Source organism: Prosopis cineraria, unplaced genomic scaffold, assembly GCF_029017545.1.
Source record: "Prosopis cineraria cultivar Desert tree isolate PC_DT_omini unplaced genomic scaffold, ASM2901754v1 PC1, whole genome shotgun sequence".
NCBI lineage: Eukaryota > Viridiplantae > Streptophyta > Magnoliopsida > Fabales > Fabaceae > Prosopis > Prosopis cineraria.
Window position 1 is genome coordinate 7,631,552 of NW_026555332.1, and position 26,378 is coordinate 7,657,929.

The 26,378-nt window shown below is 30.8% G+C and overlaps 2 protein-coding genes across 5 annotated transcripts; one reads left to right on the forward strand and one right to left on the reverse strand.

The window, feature by feature from the left end:
* The first annotated feature begins 1,158 nt into the window (after positions 1-1,158).
* LOC129309664 (protein trichome birefringence-like 19) lies at positions 1,159-8,505 on the forward strand. Of its 3 annotated transcripts, none has more exons than XM_054951332.1 (3): positions 1,159-1,738; positions 5,946-6,778; positions 7,812-8,505. In XM_054951332.1, exons 1-2 carry the CDS (start codon positions 1,223-1,225, stop codon positions 6,750-6,752), a joined length of 1,323 nt encoding a protein of 440 aa, XP_054807307.1. In that variant the 5' UTR covers positions 1,159-1,222; the 3' UTR covers positions 6,753-6,778; positions 7,812-8,505. The 3 variants fall into 3 exon arrangements, with proteins under 3 accessions (XP_054807307.1, XP_054807315.1, XP_054807300.1); XM_054951340.1 differs by having other exon boundaries at positions 7,830-8,505; XM_054951325.1 differs by lacking the exon at positions 7,812-8,505 and having other exon boundaries at positions 1,160-1,738; positions 5,946-6,891.
* A 2,839-nt stretch (positions 8,506-11,344) lies between these two features.
* On the reverse strand, positions 11,345-18,405 carry LOC129291114 (proline-rich receptor-like protein kinase PERK8). 2 transcript variants are annotated; one of them, XM_054928296.1, is made up of 9 exons: positions 18,228-18,405; positions 16,681-18,080; positions 15,640-16,050; positions 15,317-15,403; positions 15,008-15,078; positions 14,704-14,780; positions 13,707-13,854; positions 12,681-12,842; positions 11,345-11,993 (listed from the first exon to the last, which is right to left on the reverse strand). In XM_054928296.1, the coding sequence occupies exons 2-9, from the start codon at positions 17,726-17,728 to the stop codon at positions 11,742-11,744; spliced, it is 2,256 nt and encodes a 751-aa protein (XP_054784271.1). In that variant the 5' UTR covers positions 17,729-18,080; positions 18,228-18,405; the 3' UTR covers positions 11,345-11,741. The 2 variants fall into 2 exon arrangements, with proteins under 2 accessions (XP_054784271.1, XP_054784263.1); XM_054928288.1 differs by having other exon boundaries at positions 16,681-18,405.
* Between the last annotated feature and the right edge of the window lie 7,973 nt (positions 18,406-26,378).

A 26,378-nucleotide genomic window follows, 5' to 3' on the forward strand; every position in this document is an offset into this window, starting at 1 on the left:
TTATTTATAGTTTATGTTTTAATTTATTTGGAAGAATAAAAATATATTTAGAAAGTTTCATCCTCTAGATTTTTTAAGGGCATGAATAACATAGAGATTTTCATTGATATCAAATAACACTTGAAAATATTAATTTGAAATTCTTTTCGAAATTTTTTACGCTAAATCAATGGCCTAGATTTATTAGATGTAGAGGGGAAGCATCATCAGTGAATGTAGACATCCCAGCAACTCACATAGTCGAAGTCAGGTTTGAATTTTGTTCAACCCAAATGAAAAATGGGTGAATCTAATCCAACCCATCTCTCTAACTCATACCCTGTATAAATCTAAGCAACGATTTTTTTTTTTGGTACAAGTGTAGTTTGTATACATGCAAGACATTCAAATTGGTAATCTTTGAATTGAAAAGGAAAATCTAACTTTCCTCAATTAAATATTTGGGTTTCACAAAATTAAAATATTACCACTTTGAAAACCCAAAACATTGCACGAGTTCTAGAGGAAAGGGATGTGAGAGATCAGATCAAGGCACAAGCACTCATTAGATGCGTCACGTGCCTCCTAATTATTAAAATCCTTTATATATATATATATATATATATATATAAAGTACTCTCTAGTTGCCAAACACGATTTATGCGAGACATTAATTGATGGGTGTATTAAAAAAAGCTTAAACAATAAGAACTTTATTTAACTGTAATATCAGTAATTAAGTAATAAGAAATTTAATTGTAAAATCAATATGCTTATCCTTATGACCCATTATCAATTAGTTCCTTTAATTTAACATTGTAAATCATAACCCATATCAATTATAAAATTTGTAGAGTCTTATTTATTATTTACATTACAACTAGTTGTGAGATGCCCACTAATCTTTATCAAGTTAAATAAGCTATAATGAATAATTTGTGAATCGAATTTTGAAGACACACTCATTAGTAAAACCCCTCTTTTTTCTAAACGATGGGTAATTACCTAAGTTAATTAATTACTAGTACATAGTTATTACTAAAAATATATAATCAATGCACAGTTTTATACGTAATCCTACAAAAACTTAAAAAAAAAAAAGTTAAATGAACACACCTTATCTCACTTCTCTCTCTCTCTCTCTCAATATATATATGAAATAGATCTACAATAGCTTCGTTGATTCTCTTCCCTTCTCTCTCTCTTTCTCTGTGATCTCTTTCCCTTTCTCTGTGTGTCGAAGATGAAGTTCCAATTAATGGAGCTCCTGTTTGGGAAGAACAGCCCAAAGCAAATGATCCCAAAAGTAACATTACTCGCAGTTTTCGCCATTCTTCTCTTCACCATCTCTCCATTATCAAGCCCTCTGTTCCGATATCACCATTCGTCACCGTCATCGTCACCGTCTTCTTCATTATCCTTATCGTCTGCATTTGATGATCTGAACGAGTCGACGACGAGTCTGCCGTCGACCTCGATCACCATGTGCGACCTGTTCACAGGAGAGTGGGTTCCGAACGCTAAGGCTCCGTATTACTCGAACACAACGTGCTGGGCCATCCATGAACACCAGAACTGCTTGAAGTATGGAAGACCAGATTCGGAGTTCCTGAAATGGAGATGGAAACCTAATGGCTGTGACCTTCCGATCTTCAATCCGTTTCAGTTTCTGGAGATCGTGAGGGGAAAATCTATGGCGTTCGTTGGAGATTCCATTGGGAGGAATCAGATGCAGTCCATGATTTGCCTTCTTTCGAGGGTTAGTAAATTGTTCTTTGCCCCTAACATTACCAGTTTTTTAGCTGTTTTTGTTATGATAACGACTATATTAATCGTTTACTAGTAGAAAAAATTATAGTTGGTGGGGTTTTTTTTTTTTTTTTTTACGATATTGGGGGAAAAGTTATAAATATAATAGGTGAAATTTTAGTTATTAAAATATTGGAAGAATTACTATTAAGTCCTAATAGATTGAATTAATGATAACTAGGTCTCAAATAAAATTTTAAAATAATTGCAATTTTAGAAATTCTATACATTCTAATTACAATTGGATTTATATTTGCACTTGTTTGAATTAATATTTAATATATATTTTATATATTAAAAAAATTTTATTAAAAATTTAATTGTCATTAAATTAATGATCATTTAGGATTTTAATATTAGTCATGTTGTCTGTTCCGTATCTCATTTCTCGACGTAAAATTAATGTCAAATCTTACAGTATTATTTATTTTTTATTTGGACATTGAATCTTAGGGATTAATAATAAAGTAAGCCAGGTAGATAGGATTGGTGTTAAATTTTAAAAAAGGATAGAATGCAAGACTTTGAATAACTGAGGGCTAAGTGACATAAATATAAGAAAAGTAATAAATAATAAGTTTAAGTATATCTAGTGAGGACTAAAATAAATTTGTGCTCAGAATAATATCGTAGTATAAACTCATTCATCAATTCATCTAAATTTGTTTTTGAAATTCTTAAATTATTTTAAAGGTGGTTTCCTCCAACCCCCCCCCCCCACCCAAAAATTAAAGACTCGGTATCAATTATATGCTTGGTCGGAACGTCAAGTGTGTGTTTGTGTGGGATTCTACATATCTTTACTCAAAGTGTAGAACCAAAATGACCCTATAATTATTACCTAAACTTTTCTTTTGGTACAAAAAAGGTTATTCTCATCATCATTATCCTTGGCAATGAAGTTTGTATCTTCATGATGGATGTATACTGATTATACTATGTGGTTCATGATTCCAAATATATCTAATTATTAGTGTAAAACATGAAATTTCCAGCAAGTAGTAAGCTAAATTATTTATATATCATAAATAAAGCAACTCTAGACTAACCAAGGTTTGTTAGGACTAAATTCTTATGAAGTTTGTCCTTTTTTTCTTTAGAATGAGGGAGAAAATTTTAAACTTTGTCAAAAATAGTAAAATAGGAAAATTATATAAAAAAGGAAAAAACTTTATAGAAATTAATGAATATCAGTTTTAGAAAAATTACTCACGGGCTTGTTAATATTTGTTAATGTAAATGTAAATGTAAATGTAAATAATAATTATCAGGGACTCAGATGCAATTTTACCTTTTAATCTTAGTGTGTCGGTAATTAATTTATTGGATCTTGTTTCTATTTTAATTTAAAAGCATCACCTACTCCTAGTTTTACTAAGAGAGGGATTAGTTGAACTAAGCCATTGTGGGATTCAAGGATTAGGTAATTAATAATTAATGAATGATGACAATGGCAGTAACATGCAAAGAAGCATACAAATGAAGAAAAGAATCCTAAGATAACATCGAATCTTGGTCTGCCTATTCTGCCAAATATATAATATCCAAATGTAATAGTCTCTACTTTGTCTACCAATTTCCTTACTGGCCAGATGAAACTTTATTAACCCATTATTATTATTATTATTATTATTATTATTATTATTATTATTATTATTATTATAAGCCTTCCTTTTGCTTTTCTTAATTTTTCTTTCTTTTTTTAGTTTTCAAATTCTGGAAAGATATGCTTGCAATATTGGGGGTTGTGGATCAAACTGCTTTAGTATTTTGTTTATTCTGTGATATTGATTGTCCTTTTCATTTTATTTTCTTTCTGATCCAGACGACTTTTTTATTCAGATTGATTTCATTAAGTTTTGATAAATTAAATTAAACTATTAAAATGCAAATATCAGAAGTGAGATAGTTAACTTAAAATTAGTTAATAATATCAATATCAATATTGAATTTAATTTATAACAAACAATATTATTTAGATTAGGACACCAATGCATCTAATTAAAGTTTCTCTCATTAAGAGTACATTAATAAATTTGAAAAGTAAGATTTCAAATATTTTAAGATGATGATGATGATGATGATAATTAAAAAAGGTACATTCTCACTGTCTTTGGCAATCAAAGCAATTTGCAAAACAGTTAAATTCAATTTGTTTATATCTGCATAATTAAATTATAGGCCATACTGTATGTCCTTGGCCATTCAATATTTGTTCGACTATAGGCCTTTAATGTGTCATTTTCTAATGCTTCTTATGATGTTTCAACTTCTCAATTTTGTTTTTTATTTTTTTTAGATCATTAACTTTTGCATAAAATAAGAGACATTTAGATATCTTGATATCCTAAAATAATGAAGATTTGTATTTTTATGATTTTTTTAAAGAAAAATATCACAAATATATTCTTTTATTTTTTAAAAATCATAAAAAATATAAATCTTTATCATTTTAGGATATTAAAATATTCAAATGTCTCTTATTTTATATAAAAGCAAATAATTTAAAAAAAATTAAAAAGTTAAAATATTATAAGATACGTTAAAGAATGGTACATTAAAAATTCCCAACCCATATTTGTTAATGGTTTAAATGGCTGCTATATGAATAGAAACTATAATGATTAAAAAGGCCTTTTAAGAAATCCAATAGTCGTTGAAATTCTTATTAAACTAAGGAAATTGAGAAAAAAGTGCTACAATATCTTTTAATAGACCTGAACCAGTCAAGATGTGATCTAGACATTTTAGTTTTATTCTATTTTTTAACTTTTTACTTTTTCATCAGAGAAAAATACAGAAATAATGTATTTTAAATATAAAATGAAAATAAATAAAAAATAAAATTCAAATCAAATATAAATATTCTAGATATAAAAGAATAACAACACACAAAAACTGTTTTTTTTTTCTTCAACAGAAAATAGTGTATTGTTTTCTAACATATATCTTCAAGTATATAATGCCCATAATATTAGTATAATTTGTGTCAAACAAATAATTTAAACCACACAGCCCAAGCCAATATAATTGTCATTATCTAGTTATGAAGTGTATCTTTTTTAAGTGTACTCTCAATAATACATAATTTAATGTTGCTATAATTATCACAGAGGTCTCCCCATATCATTTGTTTTTTTTTTTTTTAAAAAGGCACACAGACTCAGTTATTTGAATTCTCTCATCTGTGTGTACTTATTATTATATGTTTGTTAGGTTTAAAGACAAATATGATGGGGCCTAGAAGATGAATATCTAAATTGAGATGTCGTGGATGAAAAGTCACCATGATTATGAATTATTGTGCCTGTAATGCATTATTAATATCACTTTCCGTGTGTCTCGTGCCTAAAAGTTCTCTTACAAATATAATATATATTTGTTAGCTGGATACTTAGAGTTCGTGCATCGTATCATGTTGCGTTTCTCTTTTAGTCTTCACTGACCAGGAACTGAAATTAAGATTAATAATATTAGAATTAATTATAGAGAATATATACTATAGAATTTTTTATATATAATTATAGAGAATTTAATTTGGATATTATTATTTGATATCTAGCATTACTAAGTCTAATGTCAGCATTACTTGATCTAATTCGAAGCAAATCTTTTAACTTGACTTTTTTCATTTACAATAGCTCGAAGCCTCGAACTGTCAACTTTGCTTAAAAGCAATTAAGTCGCTTTCCACTCGACCAACAACAGTAGATAAATAAATATTTTTTTGACACTATATATGCATGGCATTACCAACATTAGAAATATTTAAAAAAAATTAAGTTTAACAAATTCTACTTATCCATCAAATGTAACTTTTTTTTTTACAGTCATACAAGTTTTGTGAAACTAAAATTACGTAGGAGTTTAAGTTAATTCATCACTTTCTTGTTTTACATTCATTATATTTTTGTTCTTTTTATTTTTGGGATTGCATTATAGTACGCAGTCAATTTATAACCAAAAAGATCTGGAATTTAACTTGGGCAACTAGCTTAATTAGACTTTGAAGTCATCAATATAATACATACTTTAACTCATTATTCATTATTTCCATGATTATACAATTATGTAATTAATTACAAAGGACTTACATTCTTTAGTTAATACATTTTTTATTCTCATGATCATAATTAATGTTATCTAAATTATTTCAGGCAGAATGGCCAATAGACGTATCATTGACACAAGACGACTATTTCAAGCGTTGGAAGTACCCTAACTACAACTTCACCATGGCCACCTTCTGGACACCACACCTAGTCAAGTCCAAAGAAGCCGACTCCGGCGGTCCAACCAACTCCGGCATCTACAACCTCTACCTCGACGAGCCTGACGACAAGTGGGCCACCCAAATCGCCGACTTTGATTACATCATTCTTAACGGCGGCCACTGGTTCATGAGGTCCATGGTCTTCTACGAGAAGCAAACCGTCGTCGGTTGCCACTACTGCCTCCTCCCCAACGTCCCTGACCTAACCATGTACTACGGTTACCGGAAAGCTTTCCGGACGGCGTTCAAAACCATCTTAAATACGGAAAACTTCAAAGGCATTACTTTTCTGAGAACTTTTGCACCTTCACACTTCGAAAATGGACTGTGGAATGAAGGTGGGAACTGTGTGAGGACGAAGCCATTTAAGAGCAATGAGGTACAGTTACAAGGTATAGACTTGGAGTTTTATATGATACAAATGGAGGAGTATAAGATCGCTATGAAAGAAGCTAGAAAGAAGGGTTTGAATATTAGGGTTTTTGATACGACACAAGCGATGTTGATGAGACCTGATGGTCATCCAAGTAGGTATGGGCATAAGGCTGAAGAGAATGTGACTTTGTATAATGATTGTGTTCATTGGTGCTTGCCTGGGCCCATTGACACGTGGAGTGATATCCTGCTTGAGATGTTGAAGATGGAGGGTGTTAGATCTGCTCAAGAGAGGCTTCATCCTAACACAAATTGAGCTATATATAGATTTTTAAAGATAAGGTAATTAAAGGAGGTTAATTTAGTGTTAATTTGTTATTCGTTTGTCTTCACATGGAAATGTAATGAGTGAATGATTATCGTCGTCTCATTAATCACAATCTCTTAAGATCAAAGATATGTGTATAATACTATTATTAGTCCATCATATGGGGTAGAAAATATTCGATATGCCATAAACTTTTGAAAGCCTACCTAGGGAATTAGTCTATCATATGAATTGAGCTTTAGAATTTCAAAATGCTTCGATAATTTTCTTATAAGCAAGTGATCAACAAGAATATAATCTTCACTATTCTAGCTCAAACTTCATCATCTAGCTCTTCAAGTTAATTGATTAATTGATTAATTATATAGCATGCCTGTGTTTTGATTTGGTGATGAGTGCTATGCTGCTGTTACAACAGTCAAACTTCAAATACAAAGAGAGATTGATTGTATATTAAATACATATGGTTGGCTTCATATGTGTTTGACAGGTTCCTCTGTTTTTTATATTTTGGTCTATGTTGATAATATTATGTTAACTGGGTCTGATGCTTCTTCTGTTAATTATTTTATTAATTTGCTTGACAAGCATTTTCCAGTCAAGGATCTAGGCAATTTTTATTTTTCTTTTGGGTCTGGAAGCCACACCCATTTCAAATGCTCTGTTTCTCACTCAAAGAAAATATATTGTTGATCTTTTTTTTTTTGTTGGGGGGGGGGGGTTACAAATATGCTCTATTGTAAACTCATGCCCACTCCTATGGCTTCTGGTGTTCAAATGTCTTTGCTGCATGGTAAACTTTTTTAAGATATAACTCTGTACCGAAATGTTGTTGGGAGTCTTCAGTATCAGTCATTTACTAGGCCAAATATCTCTTTTGCTGTCAATAAAGTTTGTCAATTTCTTCGTGCTCCTACTGATGTACATTCGACTGCTGTTAAAAGAATTTTATGATACCTGAAGCATACTGCTGATTTTGGTTTATTTATTTGTTGGGAAGTCTCCTTCCTCCTCTTTGATTGCTTTTTCTAATTCTGATTGGACTAGTTGCCCTGATGGTAGAAGGTCCACTGGAGGTTTTAGTATTTTCTTTGGCCAAAACTAAGTGTCCTGCTCTGCCAAAAAACAACACACTGTTGCTGGATCATCTGCTGAAGCTGAATATCGTTCTTTGGCCCTTGCTACATACATGTGACCTTATCTGGCTTCAATATTTGCTAAAGGAATTAGGGACATATCTTGCTGTGATAATATTGGTGCTACATGTCTCTCTGCCAAGCCCATCATGCATGCTCGTACTAAACATGTTGAGTTGGATTACCACTTTAATTTGTTAGAGAGAGAGTTGTGGCCAAAACTCTCAATATTACTTTTCTTTTCTCCAAAGATCAGATTGCTGATATTTTTACCAAGCCACTTCCTGCTGCTCGCTTTGAATTTTTAAAATCAAGCCTCACTGTCCTTCCTCTGCTGTTCAACTTGAGGGGGGGCTTTTGAAGATAAAGTCCAATCTGATGCTCACTCCAAGCCCAATAACGTCAAGCCCAAGGTTTCTAGACTACGCACTGATGCTAAGACTGATCACTTAATATTTAGGCAGAATGATATTTAAGGTCTTCTTAAAAAAATTTATCACAATAAAAGCCTATTAGTTTTACATCAGATATTTTCTTGCAACAATATGTATATATTGTTAAAAACTAAATCTTAATTTATTAAATTTTTAAGGAAGTTCTAACAAAAAATACAAGTTAAAATTCAGCTTTTAATAACAACATATATGTATTTTCACATGATAATATCTGACACAAAGCTAATAGGTTTTTATTGTAATAAATCCTCTTATAAGGGCTTCAATGTCATTTTGTTCAATGTTATTTTAGAATGTTGTGTCTCTTTTTCCTCACCTGCAGCACTCTTTTTACTGTATATATAGTGTCATCTCTGCACTGTGTAATCATCAGTTTGAATGTCAATGAATAATTAAATATAATATGATTATTTTTTTATTCACGCTCCATACCTCTCTAAGAAAGAACCAAACAACTTTAGGCATAAGTATTGCAGAAATTTTTTCAATCTTGAATGTCTTTTGGTCTCCCGTCATTCTCAGACCAAAGATTCCTTTAACCCAAAGTGAGAGAATTACTGTATTACCCAGCATTAGGCCAACTGTATTGAGAAAGAAAAAACATTCTAGAATTTACTTATCCATCTTTTGATGGGGATCGGGTCATTGTGTTGAGACAATTGGTGAAAATTTGACATTATAAATTAATTACAGTTGATCGGAATTTAGAATTAATAATAAATTAATTCTTGATTGATTTCAAAATTGTGAATATTTCATCACATTAATTTCCTTTATTATGAGGCAAATTATGACAATTGAGTTGTTCTTTTTGACAGTAGCCTCCCCACACCATGAACAAAGGTAAGTGATTCAAGGAAAAACTCACCCTAAAACGAGCACTTCTCTTGTAGTATTCATTCTTTCTCTCCTTCTCTTTTTCTTTTCAATGTATCTATTATACACTTTAAAATGAATTTTAGTTGTCTAATCTTGTGTGAGCAATCAGGTATATTTTGCAATGCCTTGATAACTATGATCCAGCTCTATTTTTTTAATATATCATTTATTAATGATAGAGTAAGACTTATATACTTAGTCTCATATATTTAATATACTTATGTTTAATTAAATTATGAAAAGAGAATTTTAATGTGTTATTTAAATAAAAAAGAATTTATTATAGGATAATTAATCTATAAAAGATCCATGTGTTTTGATTAAATTAAAAATAAGTACATTAAATATATTTCTTCCGTTCAAAAATATAAAATATTTTTAATTGAATCTCACCTCCAATAAAATAGTTACTTACTTCCTAACTAACTTTATCTTTTCATATTATCCTTATAAAACAACCTATAATAAATATAAAAACATTCATCAATAGGACATTTTTAAAATAAAAAGTAATGATTACATCTTAACAGACTTAAAATAATTTATATTTTTTAATATTTAATTTTTTAAAAAATATTTTATAATTTTTAATGAAAGAAGTATAAAATTAAATATATCAATTTTTTCTTTAATGATATATGCATCTTCGACCTAAGAAATACTAAGAATATTCCCTCAAAGAGAAACCTTAAGTAAAAATAGTATAAATCCCTCCTTTGTTTTTTTTCCATAACTATGACTACACATTCTAATCCTAAACAAAACAATCCTAAGCCAAACTCCACTTCTTTCCTCCCAAATTCATCATTGAAACCACTTCACTTCCCACAGAAACCTCACATACATACGTATAGAATTTAAACTCTTTTCTATCTTCAAGCATTCATTCTTTCAACCATGTCCTCAAAGACAACACTAATTCCTCAGATAGACCGTTCAAAGCTTCTTTCCTTAGCCATTAACAACCCTGTCACCTTCATTCTAGGGCAACTTCATAACCCAGCCAAACTCGTAAGCGTCTTCACGTCCCCCATCCCTGTATCGTTTCCTCTCCGCCGCTCTCTGATTGCCGGAGCTGAGCTACTCGCTCTCATCGGCCTCATCGTCACCGGAAGTGTTGTGGGTGTGACCATCCTGTGGGTGTTGATTGTCGCGTCAAGCCCCATATGGGTACCGGCCGCCGTGGTTCTGTCGGTTTTGGCTTTGGGATTGTTTTCCGTTTGCGGATTGGGCGCCGTCGTTGCCGTCGCCGTGGCCTGGCTTCTGGGACGATTCTTACCCACACACGAGCCGCGTGCTTCGGCACCGGAGACCCCATTGAAGAAGAATAAGTCAACCAAGGGATGATTTTTTTTTTTTTCCTAAAGTAGTTTCTGGACAGTTTTGTTTTTAAAGTATTTAAATATGATAACATATATTAGATAATACTAGTATTCAAATAAAAGGGGACATTTTATTTGCTTTTTGTATTTGAAAGAAAAGCTATGCTATACACTGTATATAGATTTGCTGACATTTATTGTATTAAACTATATTGTATAATAATATTTTTTTTTGCTAATTTTTTTCATAAAATATTTTATATAAATGTACATATGTTGCTGTAAGAGAATATTCTTGAAAGTTTTTGAACGCGATCTCTTAATTAATAATATTTTTAAAAGCTTGATAAATGATAGAACATAATGACATTTTACAATCCATGTAGCCGACCCTATCTAGTAAGATAAAAGCTTGTTGTTATTGTAGTTGTTGTACCATATGCTGCTGTAATATTTATGTCGTCCCACATGCAAGTTATAACTTTTGTATTATCATAATTCACTACTGTCAGAATTTGTGTCAATAATGTTTCTTTCATCTGAATGCGTCCCAATAATGATATTCCCGATACCCAGTAAATTTATTTAATTAATAATGTTAATAAATTTAATAGTTTGATCAAATTCATACTTCAAGTCACTAAACGTATTTACCTCAATCAATGAAGAATAAATACAATGCGAATCATATGTGACATGACCGTGAAATAAATAAATCAAATATAAAATAATATGGACATTATAGCTTAACCATAAAATATGTGTTAGGAAATGGTGAGAGTATGGAGTGATATGCAAGAGATTTGATATTGTAGTACCAAAAAAATAAAGGTTATGGCAAGCAAAACCATGTCAAAATGGGGAGAAAAAACAAAAAGAAAAGAACCAAAAGAATAAGAATAAGAACAAGAACAATAATAATACTATCAAATTTACAGAAAACGTGGGTATGCTGCGTGTAAATCATCTGAATCAAGAGATGCTTCAACTTCTCTGGAGAAAGCATCAGCATTATCAGCTACCCTGGGTACATGGTAGGAAGAGATCCTCTGGAGTACTTCACGATGAGGTAAAGAGGGACAGACAGATAATAGTGGGTCCTACATGTTTAGAGGTAGGATCCACTCCTCTCTCTCCCCCTCTCTCCCTCTCTAGTTTGATTCCTCTCAAGTACAGAAGATCTCTTTATACGTTCCAAGGTCCAGACCTATTTTGGGAGAAGGAAGTAGTGGTCTGGTGCTCCTGATCTCTACTTCCCCAGCTACTGTGAGACTCGTTGAAATAACTGGTACTGTAATCCTGGCTTCCGAAAGCCAGCCTCCTGAACATTTTGATTTGTTCATTTTGCTCTGCAGAATCAAAGACTGAGCTCTGCCCAGGTTTCATTCCATTATTCAGATCTGCTAGTTCATCCAACAAATCAAAAGCTCTCACAACCTGGAACGTAGGGTGCAACAGGAAGCATGCACAATTAGTATCTCCGAAATCAAAACATACAAGGTGTTTGTAATAAAACCAACTATGCTATATGATAGTGAATATTGGGGTAACCAAAACAAAGATGTTGAGATAGATGTTTGGATAGATAAGAAAAAATAAGATTCGTAATGATCGTATGTGAAAAATAGTTAGTGTGGCATCTATTATAGAGAAACTGGTTAAAAATTGTCTAAAATAGTTTGGATGTCTTCAAAGAAATCCAGTGGAGACATTGGTGTTAAGGGTGGAACGGACAATTTTGACTCCTGTAAAAAAAGATATAAGAAAATCAAAGAGAACACTAAATGAAATTATTGAAAAGGATCTTTTGGTTAACAATATCTTTAGAGATTTGGTTGTTGATACACCAAAATAACATCATGTAATTTATGTAACTGATCCCACCAAGTAAAATGAGGCTTCTTGTTTTGTATTACACAGTAATCTCATATTTCACGGTATCTTTGGATGCTGTAACATAAGATCATGTTTAGCATACAGATAGATGAAAAAGAAACAATAAGAAGTATACAGATTGAATCTGTTGTGGTCTGAAGTTAATTTTGACTAAATTGCTTAACCTTCCCCCTTCCGAAATTCGATGTTGTTTCCTTGTGAAATGTTCATGGTAAAGAACAAAATTACCTGACTCATTCGTGGCCTCTTCACAGCAGAGTGACGCACACAGGCTGCCGCTGCCTCAATCATCCGGAACATTTCATTTCTGTTATAGTTCTTCCCTAACCTTGGATCCACCAATATTTCGAAGTCTTCAGTATCAAGTGCTTCAGTTAGCAAAGGTCGAGCCTGAAAATCAAAAACTATCTTAGACACTCAAGAGTTTCATCATAAATTAGGCAAAATATCATATTCTACTAAAATTTGATGTCAGTTTTTATTGTCTAGATAAATCATGTTTGATATGTCAACACAATAGTCCCATGAATATAAACAGTAGCTACAAAGGTGATGAGAGAATAAGGAGAGCAAAAGATAGGCGGAAAAGAAAGGGGCAACAAACAAAATGTTGCTGGGAGGCTCAATTACCCTACGGTGACCCCTCGGCCTTCAACCTCTATACCAGCACTATTGAGTTATGACAACTCAAAATCACATGTGCTCTAAACTTTGGGTCCACTGCAGATACCAATTTTTTAACCCTACAAAACTTTCCCAAGCACTTAATATCTCTCATCACGATAACTCTTTTCTAAACTACTACAGTTTTCTATTTTTAATATTACAGCTTTTTTTCTTGAGTTGGGAGGAGAAGGATGATTCCGACACGCTTCTATATAATGGTATATAAGTGAGGCCATGGTTTTTCCTGATTTTGTTGTCTTCTTTATGACTGTCAAACGTCGGAAAGAATAAATTAAGTACAAGGATTCACATTGCAAAATAAGAATTATGTGTACGAAAGCTCAAGAAGCTCCTCTGAATCCTTCACTTTTTTTCAGAGTTCTTTATAAACCCTTGTCAGTTGACTTTTTATGGAGCTTAGTGATTGAATTAAACAATCGGTATTTCTCTTTCTCCCCATCCTCTATCCCAGCTATTTCCTCCTCCCCTTCCTTATTTCTTCCACTGGTACTACATCATCTCTCCTATAAATATCAGAGAGAAGAAGATGAAGAAGCATATCAATGTTAAAGCTTGTATTTAATTTACCCATTCAACCAGGCTCTCATCACCAATTGGCTGAGAGGCATCCACAGGCCTCCGACCTGTAATTAGCTCCAAAAGCACAACCCCAAAGGAATAAACATCAGATTTTTCAGTCAATTTCCCACTTGTTGCATATTCTGGTGCCATGTACCTGAAATTTGTATAACTCTGTCATCATACATCCTCAAAGTAGGAACATGAGATGAGTAATGTCAATATCCAGATGACATGACATTAAGCTCCAGTCCATATGTAAAAAGGCCATAAATTTCATATTTAAATTCATCAGCATCAGATGACTGGAAATTTAAAAACAATATTGCAACTATAAAATACTTGCAAGATCACAAACCAATTGATGTAGATATTTCTTTGCCTTTTTGATTTGGGAATTATATTTCAATTAAGGTTTCAGCAACATACCCAAAATCTTGGTTGTTGAGAGAGCATAAAGATGTCGAGAAATTCATATAACTTACTCCACTTAATGAGATTAAGCTTGTTGTTATTGTTGTTGTAAGATTTCAACAAGAGACTTTAGGGGTTAGGGTAATTTTAACATCTTGGGCCTTGAGCTATCTTAGCCTACACCAAGCTACAAGTAGGTGTCTAGTAGTCAATCATAACAGTTACTTCTTGCTTATGAAAGTAACCCTAATTATCTGAGTTATGTTTATAGTGTTTTTTTTTTTTAATTGGTTGGTTCTACACCACATATATTTGATTATAACCATATGATATACATCCTGCAGAGGAATAAAAATACCGTAGTAATACGTTATCTTATCCACTACTTCCCCAATATCTCCTTTCAAACAATCTTTATCAACAAACTGACTGGCTGTGGTACTTGGTGATGAAAGAACACATTAAAGAACTAATAATGGCTGTGATAGACATATTCCAACAGGGATAAACAAGAGGAAATCATCGACAATAATAGGAGACAATCAATAAAAACCAAATTATTGTCACTCAAATGTAAACAGAGGTTACATACCCAAAGGTTCCCATTACACGGGTAGTTACATGTGTGTATGAATCCAAGGCTAATTTTGCAAGCCCAAAATCTGAAACCTGTTGGTCAAGCCCCCAAAAATAGCCTTAAAAACAAATTGCATTAAGAAAGTAAAATTTAAATTTGGGTATGCCAATGCCTTGAGAATATACTAGATAGATTTAGTCAATTAGAAATTTTTATAATCTGTTGTGGCATTAGCTGTTATAGCAAATCACTCAAATGAAAAATTGAAATTGGAACTCATAACAGAGAAAATATGCGTTATGGTAGAGTAGTGGCTTACCCGAGCTTCAAAATTGCTGTCAAGAAGGATGTTTGATGACTTGATGTCTCGGTGAATAATGCGTGGATGACCTGATAAATAAATCAAAGAAATAATATAAGGTGGAATATTTTTGGCCAATATGTAAGGTGGAATATAAAATAAGTTGTTTATGGAAATATTTGCTGTAAAAGTTCAAAAGATCAAGCAACTAATGTAGTGGCATCATGGAAATGCTTTATTTTTTGGTCTATCTTCACAATTGAGATATTCAAGTTAAAAGCATCGAATATGCACCATGGAAAACTTAAATAAAAGGAAGTGATTTACAGTCTTCATGTAGGTAAGCTATTCCACGGGCTGAACCAGCAGCAATCTTGACTCTGGTAGCCCATTCCAAAACTGGCCTGTCTGCACCTGCAAAGTTTAATATATATTTTAAATCAAAATTTTGTCAAGGGATTATACCTTGCTTTAAGCCTGAAGCATAATTTTATGACAGCACAAGCAGCATGATATGCATAGATGAACTATTTCAATTATACTTTTTCAACATATGGACTACTCTTTTGAAGCTGAAAATTTGTGCAGTTATATTACATTTACTTATATGTTAAAATTGTTAAAGTTATTTAGCCTGATACATTCCTTACCGTGAAGATGGTAATGAAGGGTATTGTTGGGCAAATAGTCATAGACAAGCAGTCTTTGATGCTCCGATATACAGTAACCCACCAAGGAAACCAGATGGCGATGATGTACTCGGCTAATAATCTCAACTTCTGCTTGGAATTCACGTTCCCCTTGCCCGCCACCAACTTTGAGCTGTTTCACAGCGACTTCTCTTCCATCAGTGAGCATACCTTTGAAGACACAACCAAATCCACCTTCACCCAAAAGGTTTTGTGCAGAAAACCCATTAGTCGCTTGCACAAGTTCTTCATACATGAATGATGATCTTGACTGACTTACTCCACCAGGCTCTGATGGAGAATAAATGATCCCACTGCCAGAGTTACTACCATAATAGGGAACCGGAGATTGTGGCCTCAAGAATATGGTACCTAGAGGAGAAAGTTAATTTTCAGAAAAATCATTCCAGTTGTCATTTGAACATTCAATTATTACTCAATAAGTTGCAACTATAAAAGGCAAGCCAGCTGTCCAGTTGCATGTCATCTAAACACAAGCATGTGTTTCAAATATTTCTAGTTAGAAAAGTTTGACAAGAAAAATCAAGTTTCATTATTACAGTTACTTAACATTGCAGAGGTGTATAGAATCAGTAGACACAGCCAATAAAAGTGTAGCACAGCAGAGCAGACAGACAAAAGAATAGAGATTTCATGCAAAGGACCACATCCCCATGCTGTAGGTTTTTACATCTTTGAAAACAGTGATGTTTAATGATGATTAATAATTAGAATTTTCATCATTACTACAGCATCTCCCTGGTTCGTCTGAAGAATATCCAGCAACAGAGGCTAGGAACTTCTCCATGTTGCCTTCTAAAGTATGCAGCAACCAGAATCTTTATGTTCCCAGATTATCTAAAATTCATGTTTGCATATAATTTAGGAGATCTGCTAGTAGTAATCTGAATAGCACATAGTTGAGATTAACCAGAATTAGAATACATTTAAACAGCCAATGAGAGAAATATTCCTGACTGTTGGCGGTGTACAATGCAATACCTGAATTCTGAGATGAGCCAAATGGAGAGGTCATAGCATAACCAACTTTTGCTCCTTTTTCCTTCCGCTTTCGTTTTACAAACCACACAGCCATAATAAGAAGGCTGAGGACAACAAAGCCAACTACAATGCCAATGGCCACACCTCCTCCTGTACTCAACCCCTTTGCATGTGTAGACGGGGCATTTGTAGTTACACTAGCATCACCAGTTGGTTTCGCAGTTGGTTTCTCTGTTGGAATAGACGGTAGGGATGCAATTGGACTCCCAGCAGCTGATGAATTAGTTGGAGGAGAAGGTGAAACAGTTGGTGGAGATGAAGAAGCAGCTGGAACTGAAGGAGGAGGTGATGGTGTAGTGGATCGAGGGGGATCAGCTGCAGAAGGAGAAGGAGGAGATTCTGAAACAGATGGCGGGGGAGTGAGCAAAGGAGTACTTTCTGGCGGCTTTCCCAGAGGTGGAGGAGGGGAACTGAGGGATGGTGATTTTGGGACATTCTTTGGAGGAGGGGGAGGAGGGGGAGGAGGACGAGGTGAATTGCGTCGAGAGGGAGGTGGATTGGCTGCGGGAGTTTCATTTGAGGCTTGGGGAGGAGGAGAACCAGCAACAGGAGGTGGTGGGGACAAATTTGAAATGGCAGGTGAATTCTCAGTTGGAGGAGGGGTGGAGGCAGATGCTGGTGGAGGAGATGGTGGTGGCAATGCTGAAGATGTTGGTGGAGGAGAATTTGGTGTCGATGGTAAAGGTGGTGATGGTGGCAATGCCGTAGGTGGGGGTGAAGCCGGTGGTGGCAATGTTTCAGGTGGAGGTGAAGCCGGTGGTGGCAATGCCGGAGGCGGGGATGAAGCTGGTGGTGGTGTAGCTGGGGGAGGAGAAAGAGATGGGGAAGGAGGTGGGGTTGCAGTGTCAAGAGATGAAGGAGCAGGGGTATTAGAGGTTTGACTTGGGGGAGAAGAAGTGGGAGGCCGTGATGATATGACAGAATTTGAGGGGGAATTATCAGCAGAAGTAGGTGGCACAGAAGTAGGGGAAGAATTTGGAGAAGCCATCAATGTAACCTTCCCAAGAGATCAAAATGCACTAAAATATTTCCATTTCTATTTCACAAAATTAACGATCCTCAAGTCACCAGTACTTTCCCAGGGGAAAAAAAACAGTAGGCAAAGCAAAACCTTCCAGATCGGAAATCAGCCACAAAATACAGATCAAGTCTTCCCCCAGAGAAATGCACAAATTTCTTCAACAATCAACTTGACCAGGATGGCCCAATTCAGGAGAATGAGGCTTAGAAGAAGTAAACAAAAGTCAATATACCCACAACTCCTACGAAGAAAATTTGCGGACACTCCAGTATAATCCTCAAGGAAATGCAGAAAGTTTAGGGAGAAAGACAAATCAAACCTGCAGCATTATCACCCACATTTGTAACTCATCTTCTATACTCCAGAACCAAAAGTCAAGGCAAGGGGCAGAATGAGCAGACAGCCAGAAAACAAGCAGGGTTGAGAACGAACGAACGAACGAACTGAAAATGAAGAAATGTTTTACCTAAGACTGAGACATGAATGTAAGACAGGTTGGAACCTCAGAATTGTTCAGAAAAGCTTCTTTCGCGGAAAATGGTGGAATAGAAGACAACCAGGTACGCAGAGGAAAACGTGGAGGCCACTTGAGAAGACCCTTAGCTTCACTCGCTCACATGCACTCCCGAAGGAAAAGTGGTGGTTTCGACAAATTCGAAACAATAATTATACAGTCGATTACTTGATTTCTTTCTCTCCCTTTCGTTCTTTTTCAACCTTCTGCTGAAAAAGACAAAAAGTTGCCCGTGAGCTGTAGCTGTAGTAAATTTAAAAAAAAAAAAAAACGAAGGAATCCATACCTTATCAATAATATTGTTAAAAATAAATGAGCAAATTATCTTAAACTTTAGATCGGTATCACCTTAAATTTTAAAGGGAGAACGACAAAAAAGTCACGAAATGGTGAATTAATTTAAATTAAATTTTAAGTATTAAGTTTCAAAAATTTATAACTTAATCTCTTAATTTTATAACTGTATTGTGATAAATTTACAACTTATTTTTTAAATTTTAGCATGATTGAAGGATAAAAAAAAATTTCTATTAAAATTTGAAATCTAAGTTACAAATTTACGATAATAAAATTGTGAAATTGAGAGATTGAGTTACAAATTTTTAAAATTTAGCACTTTAAATTTAACTTGAATTAATTAATCCTTTTAAGTCCTCTATGTCATTCTCCTAATTTTAAATTTTTTTATTATTCAAATAGTTCTCTCAACTTTTAAAAACATTCCATATAGTTTATACTATTAATAAAAGTTACTCCCTCCGTTAAAAAATGAAGACATTTTTTAAAAAGTTAGATATTTAAAAATATAAGATATTTTTAGTCTTTTAAAATGTAATTATTGCCTTTTTTTTCAAAAATACCCATATTGATAATGACTTTATATTTATTATAAGGTGTTTAGTAAGGATAAATATAAAAAATAAGATTAGTTTGAAAGTAGATAACTACTTTATTGGAGGTGAGATTCAATTAAAAATATCTTATATTTTTTAATGGAGGAAGTAACTTTGATAATAATTGACCAGAAATAACAAAAAAATGATATCAAAAATTATATATTTTGGGTCCTCTTCTACAATTGTTTGTTTTCTTGTCTTTAATTTTTGGACTTTTTATGGTAATTTTTTTTACCTTTTTTTGTAATGCTTGATGTTCTTTTTTTCTCATTTTATGATGGATCTATGTTAACTTTTATTAGCATAGGGGCTAAAATTACATCATTTTCATAGTTTAAAGGAATAATTTACATAATAAATAAATTTAAGATTTATAATATTATTAGATTTAAAATTTAAAAGATAATTTACTTATTTATTCTATTATTAATATAATTATGTACTCTTTCCAAGTTATTTCAACAAAACACACGAATAGGGGGGGAAAGGTAGTTAAGATTTTAAATTTTTTAAGCTTTATCCTTCTTCAATACTCTTTATGTCTCAATTTATAAGATATTTTTAACAAAATACACCTATCAATAAAATTCATTAAATGCACTTTACAATTTTTTTTAAAATAAAAATTTAAAATTTAAAAAATATCATTCATTTAATACTTCATTGTAAAAAATATTAGAGATAGAGAATATATAATAAGAGTAATATTAAAAAAATATCATTAATAAAATTTTATTTTTATCAGAATATCTTATATTTTAGAATGTTAAATCTCTCTCAAAAATATTTTATAATTTAGAAAGTAGAGAAAACTATAAATAATTAATTATTTTGTTAAGTAGGAGGTAACTTGCGCTAAGAGAGATATTTTAGGTAAGAAAATTATTAATAGCTCTTGGAACTTCATCAGCCTTGTACTCTATTAAAACGTAAGAAAGTACAAAAGCATGCCTCATATTTAGAGAGAGAGAGGGAGAGGGAGAGAGAGAGTATATATTATATTAATATTAAAAATTAGAGTGGCTGCGACTATTTATAAATGAATATTGATTATTATTGAGGATGAATCGTAGACCCTTCTAACTTAAGCTGGGAAATATACAAAGACTGGAACATAAACGTTCAATTATTTACTTAAATAACAAAAGCGCATATTGAATATTATTATTTACCCCAATTTGAGTTAGTCTATCTAATATATATCTATTAATCGAAAAATCCAACAGGTCGTGTACTTTTATTGTGTGTTGCTTTACTCCCTATAATTTTATTTTGTTATTCTCAATCTCTTTAATTTAATTTGCCTGCATTGTGAAAATACACACTTAAGGACCATAAGCTGACATTGACATAATTAATTTTGCTAACATGTATTTAACTCTATTAACTAACTTGCTGACTTGTACTTAATCTCATCTTCATCTCCCACATTTTTTTTTGTCCATAGGTATTCTTTCATTAAAAAAAAAATTCTATTCGAGACATATACTAAATGTAAACAGTTCTCTTAACAAAAATTCAAATCTTTATGTACTTGTACAAGACCAATTCTTTCCACTGGGCCTAACTCTTGTTGCCTTGTTTGTCTCTCACATTTTGTTTAAATCAAATATAAAAGAAGTTTTTTCTTCCTTACCTTTTATTCCCTTTATTCAAAAATATAAGATATTTTTAACTGAATTTTATCCCTCAATAAAGTAGTTACTAACTTTTCAACTAATCTTATCTTTTCATATTTACCTCTATTAAATACCTTATAATAAATATAAAATTATTATCAATAGGGGCATTTTTAAAAAAAGACAATGATTACATCTCAAAAGACTAAAAATACCTTACATTTTTAAACATCCAACTTTTCAAAAAATGTCTTATATTTTTAAACGGAGGGAGTATTTTTTTTTTTAATCATAACCACTCTATTTATTTTCACGTCAACATATTCTTACCAAGTTAGCTCAGGAGTTTGCAGAATTACAGCGAAATTAATTCTGTTAGTTCCAACTCATTATCTTTATGTGCATTTTCAAAATTACAAAGATTAATGTGACAGATTAATTAAACTAAATAGACTGAGAGCGACCAAAAAAAAATTATAATGACAAAAAAAAACACAATCAAAATACAAGAATATATATCGATATTCAAAAATGTGTATGAAAAAACATTACTTAAAAAATAATAACTTCTTAAATGGTGTTTAATTTTTTTAAGAGTTACTCTTGTTACTACTTGTCATGAAGATATATTGGATAACCAAAAAAAATACAGGAATATACTATTATATTTTTCCTTTATTGCTCTTCACTCTTTAGTTGGCGTAAATACTTAAAAAAAAAATAAATTCATGTGTCTCTTTTTGAATTTATCACACCGTCACGCACTCTTCTTTTGAGGAGGTGTAAGATTGGAATTGACTTTTTCTGTAATGAGTCATTTTCCTTAAAAACGGTGATTACGGGGCTGTCTCAATTTCTATCACCGAATAATTATTTTGCATTATTTTTTAAGTTTTCTCTTTTGACGCTGAGGCTTGAGAGATTTGCTATGCCACCTTACAAAAGAACTTGTGTTCAAACGATTTTTTACCCTTCAATGGACTCCTAGATTAGTTTCTTTATTATCACGTTACGTATTATACTAGTAAATTTTTCTATTTAATTTTTTTAATTAAAATGCCCACTGTTCAAAAGATATATTAGATTTCTATTAATACATATGAGTCCAGCTTTTGATTTGTGTTAGATTTAGTTGTTTTCCTTCCAAAATAAAAGTAAAAAATAATCTGCAAATTCTTAAAGTTTTTCTCAATTTTGAAATAGATTTCTATAACTTGCTTTGTTTTAATTAAATTCTTATAGTTTGACCAATTAATAAATATGTTGACCCTAAAAAATAATTTTTTTGAATTTTTTATATTAAAAATTAAAATTAAATACTTTCATATTTTTTATTAAAATCTTATAAAACTTTAAAATTGATTGCTTAATTTTAATAATTCAAAATTTATATAATTAGGTAGTGTTTTCTAAATAATTTTTGTACATATATAATTTTATAAAAGTGTAAACATTATATTAAACCACATATTCTTTTTTCGGGCCAAAATATTAAATCCATTGTTTATAAATTTTAAAAGTATTTTTGTTTTTAAAAAATTTAATCATTCATTAATAATTTTAACATTCAAATATTAACAAACTTAATTGATTAAATTATAAGAGCTTGATTAAAATAAAATAAATTCTAAAGACCTAATTGAAAATTTCAAAAAAAAATACAAGGACATGCAGATTGATTTTTCAAAATAAAATTATGATTACTTGCAATGCATGGACTCATTGAACAATTACATACAAAAAGAAACATATCACAAAGATCGCGTAATTATATAAAAAAGGGATTACAACATATTAGATATATTAATTAATCTATCATTATAAATTAGAGTATATTGACAATATAAATGGATTAATTATAATTAGTTACTTATTTTAGTTATAAGAAGGCATATGATACGGGAATATTGGGAATGTGGGCATTAGATGAATTTTTAATAAGTTCTGACTTTTTTTAATGTTGATTAAATTTGAGTTTTGGAATCATTTGTGATCTCTCAATAAATACCATGAGAAATTCCCATGTGCAATCAACGTATTCCCATTTAAGAGTCAAAGTCAAATGTATATTCATGCATAGTATCTAAAATCTTTAGAAATAAAAGACAAATACTAATCATTTAATGCTCTTTAACTATTTTTTTATTTTCATATGTCACTTGCATTTTATAACGTGGTGTGCAAAAAAAGTGTCAATTCTAACTAATGAAGTTGTAAAATCTCTTGAATTTATATATTTTTTAAATTTCTTTTCATAGTTAAATGCAAGTACAAACAATTTAACATAAAAAAGTCTCACATCAAATAAAATTATATTCAATAATATATATATATATATATATAAAAGTGAAAATACTTATAAACTCAAGTATTAAGATTTTAGGTTAAAATATAATATCAAGTATACTTATATATATTTTTATGTCCATTTTCTCAATCCCATCAATAATTAATTATGACCAAATTTGGTTAAGATTCATAGAGGCTATGTTTGGCTAATGTGAGGATTCACACTCTGATGTTTGGTAATAGTAAGTACTTTGATCAAAAGTTCATTACAAACCATAGAGATTAATAATATTTATAATAAATATGTTCTTGAAAATATATGTTTATAATATTTATATTAAACGTCATAATATATTATATAAATGTGAATAACTTTTTTACTCTTTTTGACCAGATTAAGAGCAATTTAAAAAAAAATGTGGCTAAAAGGGGTTTGAGTGGTGAATTCCAGCTCATGCCAACTATTGCTGCTTGGCATTTTGGTCAGGATGGTCCATACTGTGCATTTTTACAAATTTTAGTTTTTAATTTTTATATTAATATAATATAATAAACATACTATATAATGACATTTTAGCCGAAGATTTTTTCAAAGTCACAACCCAAGGTACTTTGAAGTTATTATTAATTTTATAATAAAGCCTTAAGAGCATGCTTCTTCTTGGAGTATACTCCTCTTGTCTTTTTCCTTGGATAGAGAAAAAAAAATTAATTTTAATGATATTTATAAAAAATTTTATTATTTTTATATTCATCTTTATTTTTATCCTTATTAAATTCTATAAAAATTATTATAAATAATTATATTTGTTTTTGTTAAGAGTGGAGGTGGTAATTTACTAAATTTTAAGGCAAAACTAATAACTTTTAAAGTTTACATTAATTCTGGTAAAATACAATAGAAATTAACCTATAAATAGTATAAAGTAACATATTTCTGTCTAAGTGCTAATCATTTTTAATGTAAGCGTTAGATTTGTAAGTATCTTTTCGGTAAATCACAAAAATGTTATTCAATTTTAACTAGAATCAAATACTACTTCTTTCATTTAAAAATATAAGATATTTTTTAAAAAATTAAATATTAAAAAAATAATATATTTTTAATTCGAGCTGTAATCATTACTTTTTTTTAAAGTGTCCTTATTAATGAACGACTTTATATTTATTGTAGTGTATTTAATAGAGATAAATATAAAAAATATGATTAATTTAAAAGTAGGTAACTACTTTATTGGGGGTGAGATTTAGTTAAAAATACCTTATTTTTTTAATAAAGGGAGTATAAATTAAACCAAAAAATACATATTTTAATTAGAATAAATTTTAAACTAGACTGTATGATAAATTTAACATTTATAGAATATTTGTATATTTTAACCCAAAATAAGATCTGTGTATGTACTATTTATTTTTGAACTATTTTTACAATAAGACGTAAAAAATGATTCTAAAAACTTTATGGAAAAAATATTCTAAAAATAAAATTATTATTTCTTTTTTTTTTTTTTCCGGTCACATTCTTGATTCCCCACCTGCGTCTGCCGAGTTGTTTATGACAGCACGACACGCTTTCCAACCATCAACGACCACGACAGAGAGGAAAATGTTTTGTTAAAAACATAATTTTTACGATTAAATTAAAATAAATTATACATAAAAATAAAGTCACATAGCGATTGTATTGTGAAGAATAATTTAGACTGGTAGTATTATGTTTGAACATGGGAGAAAATGTTCACATTTAGTGTTAATCATGTTTTAAAAAAGATTACTTCTATTGAAATGATAAATATGCGCGAGCCAAAAAAATTTTAACCATGGCATAATAAATTATGAAATATATAAAGTAATATTTCATTAGATTATAGCGTTAGATCTTTAGTCAAATTTCATTATATTATAGTGTTAGATCTTTAGTCAACATAAAACTTTATCAAATATTTTCATGATTGATGTTATATAATAGTGAAAGTTAAGTATTAAATGAACAAAAGAAGCAAACCATTGAAGCAACTAGAATGAGAATTTATTTTTATATATTATGGCCTTGCATTGAAAAAAAAAAAGAATGACAATGATACATGTTAATTATACATAAGAAAAAATTGGCATGGAATAACTAAGAAAGCAGTTTGGAAATATGGGGCTTGTTTAATTACCTGTCTCCAAAATAATTTTTTAATTTAAAAAGCAAAAAAAAAATTAAAAAAAAATCTGTTTGAAAATGTATTTTTTGTTATCTGTTTTGAAAAATTAAAAAAGTTAAAAGTCATTCTGAAGAGCTAAAAGCCCAAAAAATCTTTTAAATATTTTGTTAATTTTTGTTCTGCAAAATTAGAGAAAAGGCCCAAAAAAAAAATACCTTGCTCTAATTAATGACAATTATGTTAATAAAATAAATTATTTTTTCACCATTTGTTTCACCAATTTATAAATTTTTTTTAAAATAATGATTCAAATAAATTTTTTCTCATTTTTTTGTTGCTAAAACTTGTTTTGAAAAACTAATCTACATAATTGTTGTAAGAACCTAAAAACAGAAAATAGAATTAAACAAGCCGGTGATTTTTACCTCCATAAAGAGAATTAGAAGGAGGCCAAGGAAGTGTGAAAAAGAAAGAAAAAAAAGTTAACAAGAATGTTCAAGAAAGTTTTCACACAGGATTTATTTGTAAATAACATATTTAATTAATTGATTGTTATTAAAATATAATAATATCACGCGATCTATGTAAATGATATTCTTTAGTAGAGTAAGGCTTATTATTTTAGTAGTATAGTTAAAAATATACATGACAAATTGAGATTATCATGGTTATCAAACACATAAGTTTTCAATTCAATATAAATTAATATGTATGAAGTTACCATGGCATTAGTTTATGTACTATCTTTCTTACAAATGAACAGCGCCAATGGCAATGATAAATCTTCAAAGCTAAGTTCATGGTTTGTTGAGCTGACCAATAAACTAATACGCACTAGTGTGCACAATCTACTTCCTGTCTCACATTCATTTTTAAAATTTAGAATATCTAATCTTCTAAGACATAAAGTTTATGGTCAATTTAAATTTAAACTTTTAAAGTATGGCTTATTAGTTATTGCAAGCATGGTCCTCTTCATGGATGACTCATGGATCATTCGAGTCAGAACTTGAAGAAGCTCAAGACTAAACTTCTAAATTCAAAATCCTTGGGCTTTTCAGGCCCATGTTCTTGTCATGGATAAAGAATGTCAACACATAGTAAATGCTTTAATATGGACCAACCTGAATCCATGGAATCCCAAATTGA